The 23372-nt window shown below is 40.2% G+C and overlaps 1 protein-coding gene across 5 annotated transcripts in view; it reads right to left on the bottom strand.

The window, feature by feature from the left end:
• Dock8 (dedicator of cytokinesis 8) overlaps positions 1-23372 on the bottom strand; it is a 221015-nt gene that overhangs the window by 49046 nt on the left and 148597 nt on the right. For all 5 annotated transcript variants that reach the window (XM_078047567.1, XM_078047566.1, XM_078047569.1 and 2 more), the window contains 6 exons: positions 21360-21455; positions 18112-18207; positions 12624-12773; positions 10395-10508; positions 6017-6172; positions 4259-4398 (listed from right to left, as the gene is read on the bottom strand). In XM_078047567.1, coding sequence (XP_077903693.1) covers positions 4259-4398; positions 6017-6172; positions 10395-10508; positions 12624-12773; positions 18112-18207; positions 21360-21455 — 752 coding nt within the window. The remainder of the gene's footprint in view (positions 1-4258; positions 4399-6016; positions 6173-10394; positions 10509-12623; positions 12774-18111; positions 18208-21359; positions 21456-23372) is intronic.

Here is a 23372-nt window from a genome sequence, read left to right as displayed (position 1 = left end):
TTGGGGAACAGTGCCATCTGAACCATCTTAAGTTTTCCTATTCATAAATATGTGATATGCCTCCATTTTTAAAGATCTTTATTTATTTAACACTGTTTTGTCATTTTCAATGTTCAAGTCTTGTACTTCTTTAGCTTAATTTATTCCTAAGTACTTTCTTCTTTTTGGTGTTATTTTAAATGGAATTGTTTTCTTAATTTCATTTTCAGATTGTTTACTGTAAGTATATAGAAATACAATTGATCTCTGTATATTGATCTTATACTCTGCAACCTTAGTGAACTCATTAGTTCTAATAGCTTTTTAGTGAATTCTTTTAGGATTTTCTATAAACAAGATTATGCTACCTGAGAATAAAGAGTTTCACGTCTTCCTTTCTAATATCAATATTCCTTTCTAATACCAATGCCTTTTATTATATACTTCCTTGCCTTTTTTGCCCTGGATATAACTTCTAGCACAATGTTGACTAGAAATGACAAAAGTGGACATTTCTGTCTTGTTCCTGATCTTAGGAGAAAAGCATTCAGATTTTCACTGATAAATATCAGGTTAGCCGAAGGTTTTTCATGGAGGACCTTAGTCAAGATGGGGAGGTTTATTTATTTGTTTGTTTTTATTTGTAAAGTGTCTGCTGAGTGTATTTATCAGGAAAGGATATGAGATTTTATCAAATGCATTTTTTGCATCTATCAAAATAATTGTTTTTTTGGGGGGAGGGGGTTGTTGTTCTTTTCTTCTATTGATGTGATGCATTAGATCAATTGGCGTTCAGAAGCTAAACTTATCTCCCACTCCTGGATAACTCCTAATTTTCCATGGTGTGAAACATTTTTTCCTGTGATGTCTTTGCCTGGTTTTAGTTACAGGGTAATGCTGACTTCATAGGAAGGGCTGCGAAATGTTCCCTTCTCTTCTATTCTTTGGAAGAGTCTAAAAAGGGATTGGGGTTAATTCTTCTTTAAATATTTGGTAGAATTCTCTAGTAAAACTCCCTGGTTCTGGGTATTTTTTCCTAGGACATATTTATTTATTTATTTATTTATTTATTTATTCACCAGCTAGCTCAAGCTCTACTTGTTGTAGATCTATCAGACTTTCTCTTTCTTCTTGGAGTCAGTTTTAGCAGTTTGTCTTTTTAGGATTTTGTACATTTAAACTAGGCTATCTGATTTTCTGATTTGTTGGTGTATAATTCTTCAAAGTAATTTTTAAAATCCTTTTTATTTCTCTAAAATAGTGATCTCTCTCTCTCTCTCTCTCTCTCTCTCTCTCTCTCTCTCTCTCTCTGTCTCTGTCTCGCTCTCTCTCTCCTTTATTCTCTCTTTTCTTTCTATTCTGGGGATTGAACCCTGGGGTGCCCTACCATTGAACTACATCCCCAACTCTTTTAAATTTTTATTTTGAATTAGGGTGTCACAAAGTTGCTCAGCCTGGCCTTGAAAGTGTGATCCTTCTGCCTCAGCCTCCTCCAGGGTTGCTGGGGATTTCACGTGTGTGCCATCTCCCCAGGTCCTTTCAGTCTCAATTTTAGTAATTTGAGTTTTCTTACTTTTTTCTTGGTTAGCCTGTCTAAACGTTTGTCAATTTTGTGAGCTTTTAGTTAGGCTGATTTTTCCTCTCTTGTTTTTCTCTTCTTTATTTCATTACTTTGGCTGTAATCTTGATTATTTCCTACCATCTGCTTGCTTTGGATTTCATTTGCCCTTCTTTTCATAGTTTGGTATATATTCTTTTGACATTTTATTAAAACCATGTATAGATATTTACCTATTTAGGAATAGTAAAAACTAAAATTATAATAAAAAAGTAGGTTGTATTTATCCCCAAAGAAATGTGCTCTAACGTCCACCAAAAACCACACAGAAGAATGTTCAAATCAACTTTTCTCACAATAGCCCCAAGTGGATACTTCTGTCTATAGTAGAAAAATTGTTGTATACTAATGTAAAAGAATACTAAAACAAAAAAGAACTCCTGATATATACAACCATACACTGAAGGCTACTACAGGTATAATGTTCAGTAAAAGAAGGTGAAGCTCAGTAAGTACCAGTCTCTGGTAGAACAGATCAGATCAGAACAGTGGTTGTCTATATGGACTAACGCTGAGAAGGGGCAACAGGGAATTTCCTGGGGTGCTAGAAACACCCTATATCTCTGTCTGGCTGGTAGTTACCCAAGAGTGTTCATACATGAAAGTTAATTACACTTCAGATTGCAGCTTTTTAATGCATATGAATTATACCCCAATAAAAAGTAAATGAGATAAAAAACCTAATATGTGGGAGCTAACCTTTGAAGTTCCGTTTTTAAAATACGCTTTTTAAAAGTTTTTAAATATGCTCTTTCAGAATCTAGGGTTAGATAGAAAATATTAACTGAATTTTCAAATGACTCAGATTCTTACAACCTGCCTTTGAGAAGCTGTTCTTGTTCTGACTACCATCTCAGTCTGTGGTCCTGGCAGTGGGCCGTGTTCTGAATAAGGCACTACAATTTGCTAGCTTAACACAAAGATGCTAAGCAATTTCCAAATGCTTGAAAAACACCACGGCATTAATGATGCATGGACACTTGTGGATACACCCAGGCACAAGAGTTCTAGGGAGACCCACTGAAAACAAGCTGAGGCTGCTTATAGGGATCCAGTGACTGAGATGTGTCCCATCGGCTCTTGCCCCACAGGTGGGTAGGTCTATTAATTGTTTTGGCAGCAAAAGAAAACACTGATCAATAGGAAGTTCTGTAAAAGGAAAAAAAAAATTCTGAGGTTTTAGCCCACATGGTAGAGTCCTGACAGTATATCTAATAACTTTCCAGGAGTGTAACTGACAACTCAGCAATCAGGGATTATTGTGTTGCCAAAGAGTGACACTGTTAATTAATTTCTCTCTAGGGGGTGGAAAAGGCACTTGGTTTGTGTGTTTGAAGAATGTATCTACCTGATTAAGCATAATTACAAGATGGTCTCTGAACATACTCTACCCTGTTGCTAGTAATATCACAGCTACAATTTTACAAGGAATCAAAAACAGATGTCAGAGCTATTTCCAACAAGACAGAATGGAGTATAACACCTAGTGCTAAAGTAAATACAAAAGATTACTTTCAGAAGCCACTTAAAGAAATGTATCAAAGGACAATTAGGAAATTGGGCATGTTTGTGTAGGAAAGCAATATCCTTTGTGTTCCAACTTTCTTCTCAGCACCTTATCAGCATATGTGTCAGGGTATTTTTTGTTGCTATAGTTATAGGGTAAAAAATTCTAGTGAAAAAAAATTGGGAGTAATTTAATTATAGTCAAGCCAATATGGAATTGAAGCCATGGACCAATATCAAGGCCAGATACTGCCGTATACCTCCTGGGTGCTGAGACATAGAGGAGGTGAAAGAATAGTAAGTCCTGATCCTATGGCATCTTCCTTAGCCTAGCGAGGCCTGACCACGAGAAGCCTATTAGAGACACAGGGCAACTGCCTTCTCAGCAGTTACTTCCTTTGTCAGCACTGAGCTAAGCAGCATCTTGCTCACACCTTTGTTGAAATGGCTTTGTTTGGGCTGGGTGCGTAGCTCAGTGGTAGAGCACATGTTTAGCGTGCATAAGGCCCTGGGCTCAATCCCCAAACCCCCACCCAACTTCATTCATTGGGAGCTCATTAAGCAGAGCTTCCTTGGTAAATTCCACTGAATGAATAAACAAGTGACTTTTAAGAAGTCACTTTGTTGCGGGGCACCGTGGTGCACACCTGTGATCCCAGCCGGCGTGGGAGGCTGAGGCAGGAGGATGGCAAGTTTAAAGTCAGCCTCAGCAAAAGCGAGGGGCTAAGCAACTCAGTGAGACCCTGTCTCTAAATAAAATACAAAATAGGGCTGATCAAGTGCCTCTGAGTTCAATCCCCAGTACCAAAGAAAAGTCACTCTGTGGTTCTCCTCCCTGTCCATGCCTCTCTACATTCCCATGAGTGCCATTTTATTCAAAACAAGGATGCTGTTGAATGGTAGAATTTTTCACTAAGGACAAGAAGTTGAACTGTTGGGGCTGGGGTTGTGGCTCAGTGGTAGAGCACTTGCCTAGCATGTGAGAGGCCCTGGGTTCCATCCTCTGCACCACACAAATAAATAAAATAAAGGTATTATATCCATCTACAACTATAAAAGATATTTTTTAAAAAAGAAGTTGGACTGTAAACTTTATTATGGAATATGCTTTTTCCCCTTCTGCATCATGTTCCATTTTAAGTGTCAGAAACATACCCTTCCCCTTCAGCATCCAATGCGGCAGCCAGTTCTGTAAAGAGAAGCCCAGTGAGAAAGTGCTGCTGGCGGTACTCTGGAGTCAGGTCGAACATGCTGGCGATCTTCTGGTCCTGGAAACTGGAGCAGGAGCTTGAGTTCTACAGAGGAGCAAATGACAATTTTATGAGTAATACAAACTGTAATTAGGGGCTGGGGTTGGCTCAGCGATAGAGCACTCGCCTAGCATGTGCAAGGCCCTGGGTTCAATCCTCGCCACCACATAAAAATAAATAAATAAAGGTATTGTGTCCAACCACAACTAAAAAATAAATATTTTTTTTTTTTTTAAAGAAAGAACTGTAATTAAAATAGCCATGGCTAGTAAGTACGGAGCGCTTGCTCCGGCCTGGCCTTGTGAGCACTTCCCGGTGAACAGGTCTCACATGACAGGTGAGGAAACAGAGATAGAGCATGGTTACTTTGCTTTCCTGTTCCCACAGATGGAGGATTGCCAACTGGGAAAGATGAAGACGAAGCTCTCAGGGTCTGTTGAAAAACGGACAATACCCCTTCCCACCTGAAATCCAAGCTGAGGATTAAAATCGCAGGATAAAATGTGTATAGAGAAATGAGAACTGCATTCAGGCCTGTGTGGCTGTGGCCTGTTCATTCAGCAACACTTCTGAAGATGGCTCAGGCACACTCTCTGAATTTGAGGGGCCTGGAACCAGAAGAAGTGTCAGGCAGGAAAATGTCAGATTTACCCCAGTCCAAGACAATGCCTGTTTTGTGTTCTTATCCAGGGAGCCCAGTTACACTTCAGTCAGAGCATCTAAAGAGAACTCTTTCCAGCTCTGGCGAGAAGTCAGAAGAGGAATGCTGAGGGAGAGGACCAAGGGCAAGGTGAGCCTAGGGTAGTCTTGGGACCTAGCCTGCAGGGCAGCTGTAGCATAAAGAGGAGACATTTGAAATCGCTCCTTGTCAGTCAGATCGATCTCCGTTCACATTAATATGGTGGGTATCCAAGATGCAGCATGCCATCTGTTATGGAGGACTCAGGTTTTGTTTTCAAATTTGTGTTAGTATAAAGGAATATGCAGCAGAAAAAGAACCTAAGATTAAGAAATCTTGTCAGCTGCCCTGAGCTATTAGTTTGTTTCCTGTAAATGGAATGTGACTATAAAACAGCATTTCCTTAAGATTTTTCTAGAGGACATTAGTCCCTTCAGAAATCTATAGGAAACAATGCTTTCCACAGTCAAAATAATTTTGGGAATCACTGTGCATTACACATACTTCCTTGGACATCAACAATTTATACTAACATGCTAAAGGCTCTTGGATGGTCTACTGCCAAACAAACAAACAAACAAACAAAACAGCAACAACACCTGGTTAACACAAGATATCTCAAACTTATTTGACTTTGGAATCCTGTATATGCATAATGTAATAACCAGTTAAAATCAGACAAAGAAAGATTTGAGACTCTTCTGAAAGTTTCTTAATTTTCATAAGCTTATGGATTCCTTGCTGTACTTAGCCTTATCAGGAACCCTTGAGCCTAGGAAGAAAACATATTATTTAGCTTATAAATTATTAGTTAAGATAGGACATCTTCAGAGTAGCACACCATCCATATCTGTATCAACTGATCTGGTTTGAATAGCTTAATTTTACTTCTGATTAATAAGACCAACATTTGTAGAAAACACATGATTGAATTTAGTTAATTAAATGAAACAGCTTGAATAAATCCTTCAGTTGACTGCTTACCTGGGAAGATATGGAGGGACAAGGAGATGTTGGTGCAGTATCAGCATTCATAAAGAAGAGGTTCAGGTTGAGGTAGTGTTCGTGGCTACAGAGGATTCTCAGGAACTCCAGCCTCATGGAAATGAGTGTTGGAAGGTTATTAAGCTTGGCTGAGAGCTGGAAAGGAAAATGAAAAGAAGAAAGAAGTTTAAATGGAGTTGAGGGTAACAGACAGTAATATCTTTCCTCCACAGGTTCAGATAATCAATTTAATAAAAATTAATCTTATGGGGCAACAGATGGCAAATTCTGCATTACAGGAAGGCCCAATAAGTAAGTTTTTATTCATGACTTTCCCTTAATGTTTCTAGCCTACAAGCTGCCCCAAATGAGGCACCCATCCCTGATCCCCACTTTGTTGATTTGGCAAGCCCATATTGAACCTAAGCTTGAGGTATGTCTCCATGTAACAGAAGTAAGTTTACGAAAACCCCACTGTGTCTGAGAAGCTGAATGAAAGGCGTTGACTTTCCACAGGGCCATGTGAAATGAACGGAATATGACTGGGTGGCTTGAAGGCCCCAAGTGTTCTCTTGTGGTTTCTGATTAAAAGCCCCATTGGAAAGTCATCAGACCAGCTCCTTAGAGGAAGGTGTTGAAGTGCCTAGGAAAGTAGCAACTAACTACAAAAAAAGTCAAGGAGTTTGCTCCAAAGTGGGAGAAAAGGAAATGGGGGAGAAAGAAAGAGAGCTGCAAGGGTTTTTAGAGTAAACCTTTGCTTAAAAAGTAAATCATGAAACAAAAAATGAAAGTAGCCAATGGGGACAGTTTGCAAGATGCCTCCCTTCCCGCCAATGAGCTGAACAGCAGAAGCACCCACACTCAGAGCCAGCTCCCCATAGTCCAAGCAGGGTGTGGAGGCTGATGGGCCTTGCACCCCCATGAACACCCTCTTGCCCCAGCAGAGTCGCACAGGGCATCTCATCCTTGCAAATAGACAACGATGGTCTTCATTCACTTTAAGGGCAATTTTCTGAGCTATGTAATTTAAATCTTCAGCCAGTTTAAGAGAAGTCAGCATGTTGTGGGGGCATTTTGCCTATAGACTCAAGCCACAGATATTTTCTTAAAACAAATTAATGCCATTATAATATTTTTTTCTTTAAAAAATAAAACTTCTGTGTAAGGATAGTGACTAGAATCTGTCTCCTTTCCATGAACACTCCTGCCTGATTTTGGACCAATGGGGCCTCCAGCAAATGGAACTAATTAGAATTTGGTCACACTCTTCTCACTAGGGTCACTCAAAAAGAGCTGTTGGGTGATCAGAACTTGAAAGAACAAGTGCTCTTTAGAAACAAGGAGGGGGGTGCAGTTCCTGACACGTTCTCTCCAGAGGTTGGGGGACCCACAGCAAAGTGTCAGTGACTCTCTTGAGGGATGAGTGTTAACCTAGTGGCACATTGTAAGAGACAAATCATTGAAGAAGCAGATTTATCTGTTGTTAATGACTATTAGTAAGAGACTGAAGTCAAGTGTTGTGGTACATACTGGTAATATCAGTGACTTCTGAGGCAAGAGGATTGCAAGTTTGAGGCCAGCCTGGGCAATTTAGTAAGACCCTGTCTGAAAAAGAACAACTGGAAGTATACCATTGACTGTGACTGAGGCCATAACCTTTTGAGACCTGTGTGCCACAATGATGCTAGTCAATATCTATGGATGTCACTAGCAGACAGAGCACTGAACTGTAGTGTCAGAGCCTGGATAAGTCCAATTCAGCCCGACTTTTTTACACTGAGGAAGCCTCAATGAAGATTGATGGTTCCAAATCACAGAAGCGGCAAATGGCACCTCTGGAATTAGAACACAGGTCTCTAGAACCCCAATCTAAGGCTCTTAGGAAGTTGAAATAGGAGAGGGAAAAAAAGAGATAGAAGGCAGCTAAGATAAAATAGAAGAATTTTAAAGAGAAAGAGAGTGAAGAGAAAAGAAAAGAGAGAGTAAAAAGAAATTAAAACATACATTTTTCAGGGTAGGTGGATGTCTACTGTGGATTGTCTTTTTTCTTTTTGAAAGGAAAACCACCAACGCATGTACAGCAATGTGTGCACCGGGCCTGCGGCTGTGTTCTAGGGTCTCTTTTCTAAACCTCAGACTTTAAGTTTTGAAAACGGATTAATCTGTATTCAGTGACCTGGAATCCTGAACATCTGAACAGGAGGACAGAGAGGAATGAAGGATTTCCTCTGTGATCAACTCGGGTGGATCTTTGCAGGGCAGGCGAAGCTCTGGGACTCTAACATTGCCTTAGTATACTCTTCTATCATTCTGCTTCACTATTAGGATGTCCTTTAGAAAATCATGAGCTTTGGGGCTGGGGATGTGGCTCTAGCGGTATTGCGCTCGCCTGGCATGCGTGCGGCCCAGGTTCGATCCTCAGCACCACATTCAAACAAAGATGTTGTGTCTGCTGAGAACTAATAAATAAATAAATAAATAAAATCTTAAAAAAAAAAAAAGAAAATCATGAGCTTTGTTTTGTTTGGAGAAGGATGTTATGTAAACAAGCCAAAGATAGTCTCTCTGGACTGGCTCCTGAGTTTTCTATCCTGACTGACACCCAACACATTACCTCACACCAAACTTGAATTTTTACATATTCCATTATGTGAAAAATAGATCTAACAAGAAGATTTTTAGCCTTTCAGCACCTGACTGCTTTGTAGATCCCAGGAAACCTCACTGGACAGCTGTTTCCTATTGATAAGGTAGAGGCTTATAGTTCCAAGGCACCAAGTGGCTACAGTCCTTTGGACCTCCTCTGACTCAGAGACCCCCCCACTGTGCTGCAGAGCCACACCAACTAGATAGGCATGCCTCCTCGCCTCACTCTCGCCCCTGGAAGTTTCCTACTCCTTGGAGTGGTTGGTTCCCCTTGTAAGCTTCTGGACAGTCTTGTCCTGGGAAAGACCTTTTCTCTCATGCAACCCTGTCCACATGCCACCCAATGAAGCTTGAGTGCTACTGTTTCTTGTCATTGTATCTTTTTACTCGATTGTCATCCCCCCATCTCTTGAACTGCTACACGGGAGAATTCTTTTATTTAAAAAATTAGGAAGTTGAAGATTCATGTAATTTGAAGGACTTAAAGGAACTAAGTTACTAATTGCAAAGATCCAGGTGGCAGGGGAAAGGGAAAAGGAATGATGGTGGAATGAATCTGACATAACTTTCCTATGTAGATGTATGAATATGCCACACTGAATCTCACCATTGTGTACATCCATAAGAAATTAATTTAAAAAATAACTATGGATAAAGGCAGAAAGATCAATAGAGGGAAGGGAGCAGGGAGTGGGCAGGGGGAAGGGGAAGGAGAGGTACTGGGGTTTGAATTAGAACAAGATGTACTACATGCTTGCATAATTATGTCAAAATGGAATCTACTGTCATGTATAACTAAAAAGGACCAATTAAAAGAAAAAGCACCAAGTGGCAATGGTGGTGATGGTGGGGGTGATGTTGAGGGTGATGATGTTGGTGGACATGGTGATGTTGGTGGAGGTGGTGATGTTGGTGGATATGGTGATATTGGTGGAAGTGGTGATGGTGAAGATGGTGGGTATGCAGGAGATGACAATGGTGGCAGTTGTGATGACAGCAATAATGGTGGTAGCGGTTGCTAGAGCAGGAATTTGTTAAGAGATGAGTAGCAATGATAACTATTATTTATATTACCATTGTTAGGGCATTTTACAGGGGACAGTGAAAGAAGGAAGAATTACATTAAACATTGGGGGGAGAGGGCAGGGATATGGGGGTAGAAATGATAGTAGAATGAATCAAACATCATTATCCTAAGTGCATATATGATCACACAATTTGTGTAACTCTACAACTTGTACAACCAGAAGAATGAGATGTTATATCCATTCATGTATGATGTGTCATATATGGAAATCACTGAAAAAAACCTTGAGGGATAACATTGAAAAACTGTATTTGGATTATAACATATTTGCTTTGAGGCTCAATGAAATTCAATCTATATGATTTCATCAAAATGTCACAACAGCAATTTAATTAATTACACTAATAGGTACAAAGAGACCTCCGACTTTGAACTAGGCCTGATTAAAGAAAAAAATGCAGTCCTGTAATTTCTATTAAATATTAAATTGGAGAAATCAAATCATATCACTAACAAATTTTGGTTGCCACAGAGGAACTTGCTGACTGAACTGGAAACACTCCAAGTAAACTAGTGTGTTGGAGAAGTGTTCATGGCATAGACTCGAGAAATGTTCCACATTGCCACACTCTCTAATGTGGCCATGAACATAACAAGCACCACATCGGAGAGAGAAGGCATGAAATAGCTCCCAGAAACTCTCACCTGGTTGCAGTAATGTTTGATCAGGTTAAACACAAAGCCGCGGTCCATGAGTGAGAGAAGATCATACAAGAAGAAAGCCAGGCTGATGTTGATCTTTTCTGCCTGTTCATTTTCCTTAAAAACAAACATACAAATAATTTCATGTAAGCCCTGAACATCAGGTCCCTGGTTGGGAACACTGGGAGAGGCAAATCCTATTATATTAGCCATTGTTCCTCTGGGTGCATTGGGTAAACCAGATTAAGTATGAAAAAATTGTAGCTAATATAACTTAGCTCTTATCTGATGCTATGACTGTTGGGTTGACTCAGGTGATTTTTTTTTTCTGTGTTGTTAATATTTTGGTGCATTTCCTTCTAGCCACCCTTTTCCCTACATATGTATTTGTATATTTATAAATGAGCTCCTTCTCTGTTTACAAGGCTGTGATCTGACTTTTTTTTTTTTTCCTCCCCAAGCCATCTGGAAATGTATCACTGTCTTCAATGAGACACACATTCTTAATTTGTAAGGATTATTGCAGAAAATCCAGTCAGGATAAAAGAATCAGTTTTTTAAAAGTATTTTTTTAGTTGTTGATAGACCTTTATTTTATTTACTTATATGTGGTACTGAGAATCGAACCCAGTGTCTTACACATGCCAGGCAAGTGCACTGCCGCTAAGCCACAACCCCAGCCCCAAGAATCAGTTTTTACCTAATTATTATTTTCTTTTTGGTACTGGGGATTGAAATCAGGGGTACTTAACTACTGAGCCAGCTCTTTTTTGAATTTTATTTAGAGATAGGGTCTCACTGAGTTGCTTAGCGCCTCACTAAATTGCTAAGGCTGGCTTTGAACTCATGATCTTTCTGCCTCAGTTTCTTGAACCACTGGGATTACAGGCACATACCATCATGCCCAGAAACTTTTTTTTTCCCAGTTAGGCAGCATTCCTAGCCCAAGAGAAGTTGGTAAAGTGAATTCTTATATAAATTGGGGCCAGTTTTTTTTTCTTAGTTTTCATTTTCATTTTTTAATCACTTCTCAGTAATAAATGACAAATTTTACAGTACTTCAGAGTCCTCAGTGATGCACCTTCTCATGTTTATGTTATTCATTCTCAGAATGATAAACCAATTTTCTCTGACACTATTGAAAATATAATTTTAAAATATTTTCCTCTTTTTTATGATTTACAGTTTGAAAATTCAGGCCAACCTGACCAATCACTGGGATGGATAGAGAACTAATAAACAGGTTCCCAGAGCAAAAGTGAGAAATCCTTGAGCTTTCCTGCCATTCCCCACATGGCCATTCCTTTTGAGTAGTTTATATGACTGTCTGAATACCTAGGGATATAATTTCTAGTCTGAACTTTTCTGCAAGCTAAGTGACTTAGAAAATGTATCAACCCACTGTGCCTTATTTCCAAGCCTACCAATATGGAGATACTATTGTTGTTCTAATAAAGTTTTCAATGAAAAATAAGCAAATGAAATTTCCTGAGCACTTGGTACCACACAAATTCTTAATTTAATATAGGAATTAATAATAAATATTGCTTCTTTATAGTTACTTTTAAGTTTTTATTATATATTAAAAATTGAATTCAGGGGCACTTTACCACTAAGCTACAACTTCAGACTTTTTTATTTTTTTATTTTGAGGAAGGATCTTGCTAAGTTGCTTAGGGCCTTGTTAACTTGCTAAGGCAGGCCTTGAACTTGTGATCTCCCTGGCTTTAGCCTCCCAAGTTTCTGGGATTATAAGTATGTGCCACCACATCTGGTTCATTTTATATATTTTAACTTATTTTGAATTGATTTCAAACTTACAGAAAAGGTACAAAAATAGCACAAAGAACTGTATATTCTTTAACCTGATTCATTAATACTTGACATCTTATTCTCTTTTGTACATTTTTTTTTTCCCTGAGCCATTTGAGACTTGGTTGCAAACATCATGCCCATTTATTCCACAATACTTCAGGGTGTATTTCCCGAGCACAAGAGTCTTTTCTTCCATAGCTACATTGATGCAATGATTTAAATGACTGTATATATTGTAATCTTCTTACAGCAATCCCCCAGCCCCACCCCAGGGTCCAGTCCAGCATAAAATGCTGCATTTAATGATAGTGTACAGTTGCATTTTAACTACCATTTCAAAATGACCCTTACTTTTCTCTGCTTATGAAAGTAACATGTTTAAGGTAAACAATTTAGAAAGTTAAGAAACACAGTTACCTTCGGAGGTTTCACTAGCAGGGCTGCAATCTCCGAGGTGACCACATTAACAATAGTAGTTATGTCATCTTTGAAGCGGTCAGAAAACCAAGTCCTCCGAAAACTGTCCCGTTTGTCCAGGTTATGTACATACTGGGCCATGCTTTTCACCTACAGAGGAATGGGGGAAATGTCAACATGGAGACTGGTGTCCTGCTGCTTGGAAAAATGTGCAAAAGGTGGAGTGACTTGAAGAAAAGCTTTTACACAATGGACTTTTTGACACTGTATTGGTGCCGGTGCTGCCCAAGCTGGCTCTGGACTATAGATGCTTCTGACAGGCGAATGGTTGCCATGGAGGCAGGAGGTAGGAAGGGTGTCCTCTTCTTGACCCCAAGTCAGGGGCTCCCTTCTTGCTGCTGACAAAGTTAGGAGCTTCCTTCTTTAGCTCCAGTGTCATAGGACCTGCCTCCTCCATAGCCTTCAACCTAGAAGGCAGGGTGTGTCTGGGCTCCCATGACCACATAGGCAGGACAATTACAGTGCATTTCACAGGACAGGCAAATCCTGAGATCTTTTCTGCTCCTGCAATCGTGGTAAGGAGAACAAAGGAGAAATGTTCCTCCTATCCTAAGTTTCAAGATGAAATGGGGAACACTGCTTTTCCAAAAACAATTTCATAGTTTATAATCAGGCTCCTTTGTGCTTCTATAAATTTAAGCCATGTTATGGGTTGAATGGGAGTTTGTTGGCTAGCTGGAAACTTAACCTCTATTTAGAATATTGCTTCTGATGATAATTCTAGAATCACCTTTTGAGTTCTATAATTCTAACTTTTAGTTCTATCTAGTCTGTGCATCAATTGGTGACTGGTGTAACATACACTCAGTGCCTACCATAACTTAAAATCCAGACTTATTTTTTAGATTTCTTGAGGCCAAGAGATTCATGGGTCAATATACCCTCCTTTAACATCATCAGAGGTTGAGTATTATCCTTGTTGGAAGTTGTTGAAGCCATTAGGAACAGTCTGATGGGAAAGACTGAGAGACCTTGTGGATGAGTGCTTATACTCTGAAGTCATTTTCATGACTTTGTCTGTGTTAGTCAAAGAGTCACTGCAAAAGGAAATGGCCCTAGAAGTTGAACTTCCCTTCCTGAGAACTGGATGGGAGAAATTTTATGCACAAACAGTAGATTTCTGTCTCTCAGAAAGCAGGATGTTTGATTTTTGCTAGCACTGAGACAAAGACAGAGAGAAGGCAAAAGAAGAAGAGAAAAACAGAGAGGTAGTCTTCATATATTGCATGTTTTCAGATAATGCTAAGACCAGTTTGGGGAAGAACTAAGCATATAAAATTGAGTGTAAGAATCATGGTTTCTCCTCACCACAAGGGGTAGGTTTGGTCTAGGACCCATAGACATGTCCATATCCCAGGAAGCCCCTCATACGTAGCTGGTGAGGCACTTGAATGACGGTGGGAACTGGATGCCATTTTTGTCTGATTAAAGCACCTCTCTCACTGCCCTCCCAACCAAGGACCTAGGAAAACAAGGCCTTTTTTGTTCAAGTGACCCCGATCCTGATTCCCTGCTGACTAACCCACCCCAGCACCAGGCTTTTAGAGCTCACTGCTGCATTTGGCTCCTTCCTGCTGAGTTTGGCCATCCTACAACCAAATAAATAATTCTCACAATACTGTGCTTCCAAATAATGGCCTATTTCCAGGCTGGCGACACTTGCCAGCTACTGTGTCCCTGGTCTTCAGAGAAGAACACGCAGCAGAAATACTAGTGGATGTGTGGCTCATTATTTGTAGGGTAAGGTAAAACAGCAAAATCTTTTCTCTCATATTGGCCTCTGCAGCCCATTCAAAGTAGGGGTAGCTTTCAAGAACTCCTTAATGTAGGACTTCATGTCCTCAGTGAGTAAACTAGGTCACCCATTTACCTCTGGGTCTCCAAGGTCTGGCTCAGCAGTTCCCAGAAGCACAGGGGCTTATTCATTAGCCAAGTGTGAAATTCACCCAAGGGTTGTGTTCAACAGCTCCCTTGACAAAGTGGTTGTTCATTAGTGCTTGGCCATCAACACAAACCGAAGGATGTTAAACTGCCCAGGTTGTTGGCTAAGCCCAAGGAAGCTGTTGTTTCTTTCTCATCAAGATCCTTGGGTAAAAAACTGGGATTTTAGTAACTTCCCAGGCATTGGTCAGGTAAATCCATAACAACACATGGAGCACTGGGTGCCCGAGAGATTAATTTTCTTGCAAAGTCTTCTTTGGACACTAAGAGTTTCCATTTGCCTCTGTCACAGTCCTCAGCTAAATTTCTTACCTTAAATTTCTACCTCTGACTGCTGGGAAGATGTCCCTATATATTGCATTATTTGGGCCCCCAATCCTTTCTCTGGCTGCTGGTTGGAGTTGGCGATGGGAAGTACTAGCAGGGGACCAGGAGGTGGAAGAACAGAGCAGTTTGGGTGGTTAGCCATTCCTCCTGCCCTAATCCCTGCCACAGTGTGGTTCTGGCGGTGGCAACATTTTCCTAAGGTTCCACTTCCTGTTGTATGGACCTTCTTCTCTGCCTCCAGTTTTCTCCAGACCCCAGTTACATTGTTCCCTACTCTTCATGCTTTACAGCTAGGATAGATAAAGTCTTCCAGCAGCTGCTGCTCCCGTATGCCTCACCAATCCTTATTGACTCCTGTAACCATGTGTATACCTCAGGCAGAGACCTTTGGATAAATGCTTTTCAGTTAATCCTGTTGAGTCCTATTCAATTCTGTCCTGCTAGAACCTTGACAGGATACAGCCTGCAGAGCCCCATGAAACTGCTGCCTTGGTTGATCTCCAAGTTGACCAACCCCATTAGAGTGCTTAAACTTGCACTTTTGTTCCCAACTACTTCATCTGTTTAGCATCAGGGGCTTGCTGGAGGCAAGGAGGGCTATTCGCTTTACTTTTTGCTCTCCCTTTGAGGTCCACCAAGTCCTAGAAAATAGATGTGCAAGATCAAGAGCAGTTTTCAACTTTTCAATGGTTCTTAGCTCCCTGCAGTTAGGGGCAGTGAAGCAGTACTGCTGAAGCCTCTGGAGACTCTCTTTATGGCTACCATCCTTCCTCCAACCATGTCTGTATTTTGGGAATAGTAAAAACCCCTGCCTCAAAGATTGCTTGAGGATTAAATGAGATAATGCTTCAAAATGCTTAAAACAGCACCTGGTACATTATATATATAGTAAGATGATTAGTATACTTTGGAGGCTATTATTTTTTGTTCCTCGGGATGTCAGCTATTACTGGGGTTATATGAAGGAGATATCATTACACCTGAAGAGAATGCAAATTGGCCTTCAAAACAGAGCTCTAAGGTGCCCTGTGGAACCACTCAGGCTTAGCAATACTGAGTTCGTGATTACTAGGTATGGAAATAACAATGTAGCTCTGCATTAAAGTTGACTGACTCCTAAAGGCAAAGGGTTTCCATGTTATCAATACATTAGCCTAAGAAGATGGTTTGTAAGGTTGGGCTTCCCAAAGGGGCAAAGTGGTAGAAGAAAGGAATCTGGACTTCAGAGTTGGAGAATTGAGGCTCTGTACCTCACTGGCAGAGCAGCTAGCAATTCCCTACTCAGCTTTGGTATGTGCTATGGGGATAACCACTACTCTCTCACCCAAATTTTATTTTTATTTATTTATTTATTTTTGTGGTGCTGGGGATCAAACCCAGGGCCTCAAGCATGCTAGACAAGTACTCTAACACTGAGCTACACCCCCAGCCTTCTCACAGGGTTTTAATAAGGTTTCGAGGATGAGTTAAAGAGTCCCTAGAGCTGCTATTAGAATGCTTACATAGCAGAGCTTGAGATACACTGTCCAAGGGACTTGGTTACCTGATCAAACAACTATAGTGCTTTGTAGCATGTAAGTATTAGAAAATATCTAAAAATGGATTAGGTGAAGTGTGCTCCAAGTGTAGGAGTAATACCAACCATCTTTAAGTTGGAATGCTGTTTTTTTTTGAGACTTTTTTCTATGAGACTCTTCAAGATATCAAATTTAGTTTTTGCTTCATGCTTTTTTTTTTAACTGCAATTTTGACAGTCAAACTCAGGATAATTTGTATAAACTGTTTAGATGGATCATAACCCACGTGAATCCTCTTTATGGAGAAGCTTGATGGTGGGTGAGGTAGGTAAGTAGGAGCTTGATGGTGGGTGAGGTAGGTAAGTAGGAGATTGTAGAGTGTTGATTTTAATACTTCTCATGCCTCAAGAAAAAAGAGGGGAGCAGTTTGTGACCATCCATTTCTGCCAGAACTTATGTCCCACTGCTGGCAGTCTTGTCCCAGGACTTGTGAGCTGCAGCCGCTCACTGTAACCAGCTTAGCTTGGAGAATGCAAAATGCTTGTGCTGGCTGGGTACACATTTCAAAGACTTCAGTTTTATTTAGGACTTACAGAGCAGAGGTGATGTGAATCTGTGGATTATAGGTGTGCTTAGAAGTCACTTGGTAGGACAGGCAACCGAACACCACTGCCTCCTGATTTTATTTAGTAGTCCTAGAAAAAAGCTCAAGAATCTGCTTTATTTAAACCAAGCACCCCCAAGTGATCCTGTTGGCAGGGATCTGGGGTAGTGCTGGCACAAGAGATAGGAGAATGAAGAAGACAGACCCCAATTCTAGAAATCTAGTAGGTGAGTCAAAAAAAAAAAAAAAAAGAAAAAGAAATTACAAATTGGATTAGGTGAGAAGTAGAGATAAATAGGGTGTTTAAAAGGAGAATGATAAAATAGAAGAATTACATTATAATATAAGGTGGTCAGAAAAGGGCTACTGGAGGTGGTGACATTTATGCTGAAGCCTAAAGAAAACACAGTGTGTGTTTGTTGGGGATCGGGAAGGGAGTGAAAGGTAGGAACTAGTGAGAGAACTTGAAACTTTGAGGCTGAAAAAGAGCTTAATACCTTCCAAGAACTACAAGAGTAACCCTGTGGCTGGATGAGGGGGGAATATGGAATGAGATGAAGTGAGAAATGGAGGAAAAGAGCAGAGTCATACAAGGGCTTTTTAGTCATGATAAGTATTTATGCTTTTTTTTTTTTTGCCAATACATTGCAACTTGCTAAAGGGATTTGAAGAGAGGAGTGACACTGTTTAATGTTGGCTGTCCTGTGTAGGATGGATGGGCTGAGGGCAAAGGTGGATAGAGGGGGGAGAAAGAGGAAGTTCCTTCAAGAGGCACGTGAACAAGGAGAGAGGCTTGGCAGGTGGGGAACAGGATGAGATGCTATGGGTTAGAGGCAGATTTTCAAAGTAGAATCCATGCGATTCTATGGAAGATGGATGAAGAGGTGAGAGGAGTCATACTTTAAGGAATAACCCTAGGTTTTCAGTAGGAACAACTAGGTGAACAAGGTGTCAGTTCCTGATATGGAAAACATCACTGCCTTTCTGCCATGTTCTCTTCTTGCCCTGTAGAACATAGATATGAACATGCGAGACTCACCAGCAGCTCAAAGAAGAACCAAGCATACTTGAAGACAGTTTCTCTCACCATCCCAGTGCTGACCACCATCTGCAGGGCAAGCTCCTCGTGGAAATGCTGACAACAGTTAGGAAAACCAAGCTGTGATGACAGGACTCACCAACAGCCCTCTTCTTCTTTCCCAATTTAATAGCCTGTTAGTTCCTGAAGCATAGATCCTAGATGTCCTAGGCCATAGGCAGTGAACGGCAAAGACAGTGCTGACATAACCCGAGGTGAGGTCGATACTGTGCAGGAGAGCTAGGTTTGAAGGAACGGACTCAGCCTGCGAGTGAAACTGTCCTACAGGGGAAGCACTCCAAGGTAGCAGTTGAAATTGGAGGCATGGAGTACAAAGAGATGAGTGGTTTGCCTGGGGAGAGTTTGACCATGTGCAAACCATTCTTCTCTTTGTATTCAATCTTCTCATCTATAAAATCAGCTGATAGGCAGCAACAGTTGTCAAATTTGGATATATAATAGCATACACTGGTGACTTCGATAAATAAAACACACAGATGGCTGGACATCACTCTTAGAGATGCTAGGTCTGGGGCAGGGTCTGAGAATTTGCATTTCTACCAAGTTTCCAGGGGACACTGATGCTGCTGGTCCAGTCACAGTTTGGGGACCACCATCTAGAGGGTAGGTAAACTCCCTTCCTGATTGGATAATTTTCCTTTGCATACTCCCATGACGGCTTTATGTGGGAAATGTGATTGGATGGGTGATGAGAAGAGGGACATGGTGGTAGCCGGAACTTGCAACTTGACATTCCTTCCCAGAGTCAGAAGCTTGGAACATCCCTCAGCTCCACTTTATGTCTTCACTTCCCTTCAAGCCCTGTCTGCTCCATAGCAAATGGAGCAGAATTTTACCTTTCCCATCTTTCCCATTCTTCAACTTCTCTGGATATTTAATAATATTCTTTTGTTTTTTATTTTTCATTGTGGATAGACACAATATCTTTATTTTATTTATTTTTATTGAGGATCAAACCCAGTGCCTCACACAGACTAGGCAAGCGCTCTACCACTGAGCCACAACCCCAGCCCTTTAATAATATTCTTGACAGTAGTTTTGATGGGAAAGCAGTTTAGGACTCAAGGTTGAACTACAAACTCATCGTAGCTGACTTAGTCTCACATTGGAAAGTCCTGCATCTTGGAGACCCCATTAGTTCTGAGAAAACCCTAACTAAAGGCAAAAGCAGTATCTGGGAATTTTCTGTGGCTTCCATTCATCTTATACCTACAGAACCTAGAATAAATACAGATGAACTAGCTCATTTTTTTTTTGTATTGTTTAGTGGTTTAGAAAGTTAAAACTATTTGAAGACCCTAATATCACATCCTGATGGGGAGTTAAGTTTTAAAATCAGCCTAAAGCAAAAAGTGATCATATAAGATCACATTCAACAATCCTTTAAATTACCCATAGGATACAGTATGCATGCAAGCAATTTACTAATTCTTATGAATATTAAAATTTTGAGAGCTAAACTAAAAGGAGACAAATGGAAAATTCCTGTGCGGATGTTTGTGTGATCTAACTGATTCCATCCCCGTTTGGTTCAGCTCATCAGCTGGTCTCACTTCATTTTGCAGGTTAGCCAGAGTTTAATAATCTTCATACATGTGAACACATTTGTTTGCTGTTTAGGGTCTTAAGTGAGGCTCTGCCATCTGGGAGAGGTGTGGGGTTGAGTGTTGGTCTAGCAGGTGGTCAACTGTGCGCAATATAACTTGGCCACACCTCCATCTTCCCATGGTGGGAAAGAGACTTTCCACCAACGTCAGAATTAGCCTCTGTAAATAGGTCAGTTTGACTACCAGAGTCTTATGGCAGGAAGAGATTAGACAAGGATAAGCTGCTTCTTAAAGTAATTTATGCAGCTTGCTGCTTACTGGGCGGCATTATCACAAGAACACCTTGCTCTAGACATTAGATAAAATAACCAAGTCGCAAAACCCTGTTTGCTGAGCTATTAAGGAAACACATTGGCTAAACTTCCCCCTGCAATGAAACAATTCTCTTCTGGTCATTTCAGGTCAAAAGAAGGCAACTGCAAAACCAAACAGGACATGCTACAAGGAAGTCAGGGTGTAGGCAAATGTTTTTTTTTTTTTTTTTTAAGAAGGGAGATGGTACTTGTAACCAGTCACTGAGAAGGGGCTATGACAGCTAATGCTAACGTTTAGGGTAGATGACAAATTTTTAGTCTAAGAACATCTTTCACTTTTCCTTTTATAATTAACTCCTGGTACGTCTCCCTAACATATAGGGCCTGGACTACTGCAATGTTTTTAGCATTGGGCCCTACAGTGTCTCTGATTCATCTTTCCTCCAGTCCAAAGAAAGCTATGCTGAGGCTCATTCCCTCCTTGCCCATTTAACAAACTTTCCCCTGTGGCATTAGCTGTTGCAAGAGGCTTTCTTTGCAATTAGCATATTCACATTTTAATTAGAGTCTTGAAAGACACTATAGACCTTAAGAAGTTACCATAATGGTGAGACTCTTGGGTGCTTAGCTCAGGGGAAAACTTGTCAGAAGGCTGGCTTGACAGAAAGCTTTTGAACACCCCCCAACCCCCACGCCTCTCTTAAACTACCCTGGCTTTGGCTATGATTAAGGAATTCTTTTGGTTTAAGAAATTCTACATCTTGTAAAGTTTCTGAACTCAGAGATAAGGCTGATTATAGAGAATTAGGAGGAAGCATTTCATATCACTTTAAATAGTATTGAAATAATTGTATTTAATTACTGCCATTCGTTTTTGTCATGGATGAATTATCCCTAGCTCATCTTCCACTAAAAAAGAGGCTAATGCAATGAGTCCTAGTTGTCCCGGTAATAGCATTAGCTGGGAACTTGTTAGAAATGCAAATTCTTTAGCCCTAGCTTGGATCTATTGATCAGTAACTCAGGGGGTAGGATCTAGTAATCCGTTTTAAGAAGCATTCCAGGTAATTCTAATGCCTGGTTAAATTTGAGAATTATTATGTTGTTCATGGACAGTTAGGTGATTAAAAAATGAAGGGTAAGGGATAGGGTTGTAAGTGTGAATGAGTGTGTGTGTGTGTGTGTGTGTGTGTGTGTGTGTGTGGTTGTATGTTAGCTGGGCAGGGACAAGACTGGAGAGTACTTTGATAGTATCTATTTCCAATCATAATGCAGGGTCCAGACCAGTCCTTCCTTGTCCTGGAATTATCTCCAAATTGCTCAGTACCTTTTTGCTGGCTGGCCTTGGGGCTGCAGTTGAACCTGGAACATCATTATTGCCAGAGCAATAATAAGACATCCTGCTACAGTTGCGATCAGCAATCTGAAACACAAACCATGTCTCAACAGTCAGCTAAATTACACTGACACCCTGAGAAAGTAAGCCTGGAAATCACCATCTCAGAATTCTCCTCCCTCCCTCCCTCTCCCTCCCTCCCTTCCTTCCCTACTGGAGATTGAATCCAGAGGTGTTTAATCACTGAACTACACCCATAGCCCTTTTTATTTTTATTTTGAGACAGGCAGGATCTCACTAAGTTGCTGAGGCTGGCCTCAAACTTGTGATCGTCTTGCCTCAGCCTCCCAAGTGGCAGGGATTACAGGTGTGCGCCACTACACTAGGCTCAGAATTGATTTTTAAGACATTTCTTACTTTTTTCTACTTACAAAGGTAAAATACTTTGTCAAAACAAAGCAAAGAAGGTAAATTCACACCTAATTTTACTTGTTTCTAAGTTAATAACCATTAATAATTTGGTATTTAGCATCCTATAGCTAAAAACTAGTTAGAATCAGATACTGAATAGTTCCTTTAACATTCTGTGACTTTACTGGGAAAACAGAAACAATGTGAGAACAGTGCCCCTATGCGGTTTAGCATGGTACTGTACTTAGTCCCCTAAGCACTAATAAATTGTCAAAAACCACTTCTGGAAGGGTCATGCTTTATTCTTTTGGTTAGACAAAAATTTTTCTTTTGTTTGTTTTTAATTGATGCATAATAAATATCCATGTTTATGAGGTTCAGTATGAAGTTTCTATACAGGTATGGTAATCAAGTCAGGGTGTTTAGCATATTCATCACCTCATATATTTATCATTTCTGTGTGGTAAGAACTCTCAGAGGGCTGGGGTTGTGGCTCAGTAGTAGAGGGCTTGCCTATCATGTGTGAGGCTCTGGGTTCAATCCTCAGCACCTCATATAAACAAATAAATAAAGGTCCATCAATAACTAATAAAAATATTTTTTTAAAAAGAGAACTCTCAGAATTCTCTCTTCTAGCTATTTTGAAATATTCAATACAATGTCATTAACCATGGCACTCTCTGGAACCCTAGAACTTCTGCTTTCTATCTGTAGCTTTGCAAATGCCTGTGTGTGTGTGTGTGTGTGTGTGTGTGTGTGTGTGTGTGTGTGTGTTTTAGTAGGGATTGAGCCCAGGGCTTTGTGCATGCAAGGCAAGTACTCTACCAACTAAACTCTATTCCCAGCCCTTTAAATGCCTTTAAAAAATTTTTTAAACTAAAATTTGGAGAAATAACATAAAAGCAGCTATTACTAAGGCCCATTGTGTCGGTCAGATACTTAATGCTCGACTTGAGTGATTAACCTTCATTTCTTTTGAACTGATGGATTCCATTTTGAAAGATGTAGCAGCAAGACTGTCACTTAAAGTTCTGCTCAGAATCAGTTAACAGTGGTAGGAGACTGTCAGAGCATTAGCTGGTTTAGCCACACAGAAATAGTGAATAATATGAATTTTATTTTCCAGCATTGGGTCTTGGTGCCGACATACCCTGCAGTGTGGTCCTATGCAAGTCACCTGCTCTTGGCCTCTGTCCTCCCCCTGCAGAGGTCTTAACCTCTGGCTGAACTTAAGAATCATTTATGGCTCTTTTAAAACATTGCACTCCCAGAGATTCTGATGATCGATAGGTTGAACCAATTTATTGATATTCTATCCTTTAGACTTACAAAATCAACACAGGGATGTGCTGAAGTTGGCTCAGCAGTTTCTGAGAGGTGATTAATAAATTTTTGGATTTTTTTTTGAGCCAGTTGTGAAAGGACATTATTTTAAAATTAAATTATATAAGCTTACATTTAAATAAGGTATATTAAAAGCAAAGGTAAATCTGTACAATGTGATATCCTGGATTTATCTTAGAATATACACATGACATTAACAGAAAAACTGTTGAAGCTCAGTTTTGGTTAATAGTAATGTACCAGTGTTAA

Source organism: Ictidomys tridecemlineatus, chromosome 4, assembly GCF_052094955.1.
Source record: "Ictidomys tridecemlineatus isolate mIctTri1 chromosome 4, mIctTri1.hap1, whole genome shotgun sequence".
Taxonomy (NCBI): domain Eukaryota; kingdom Metazoa; phylum Chordata; class Mammalia; order Rodentia; family Sciuridae; genus Ictidomys; species Ictidomys tridecemlineatus.
This window is presented reverse-complemented; position numbering and strand designations above follow the sequence as displayed.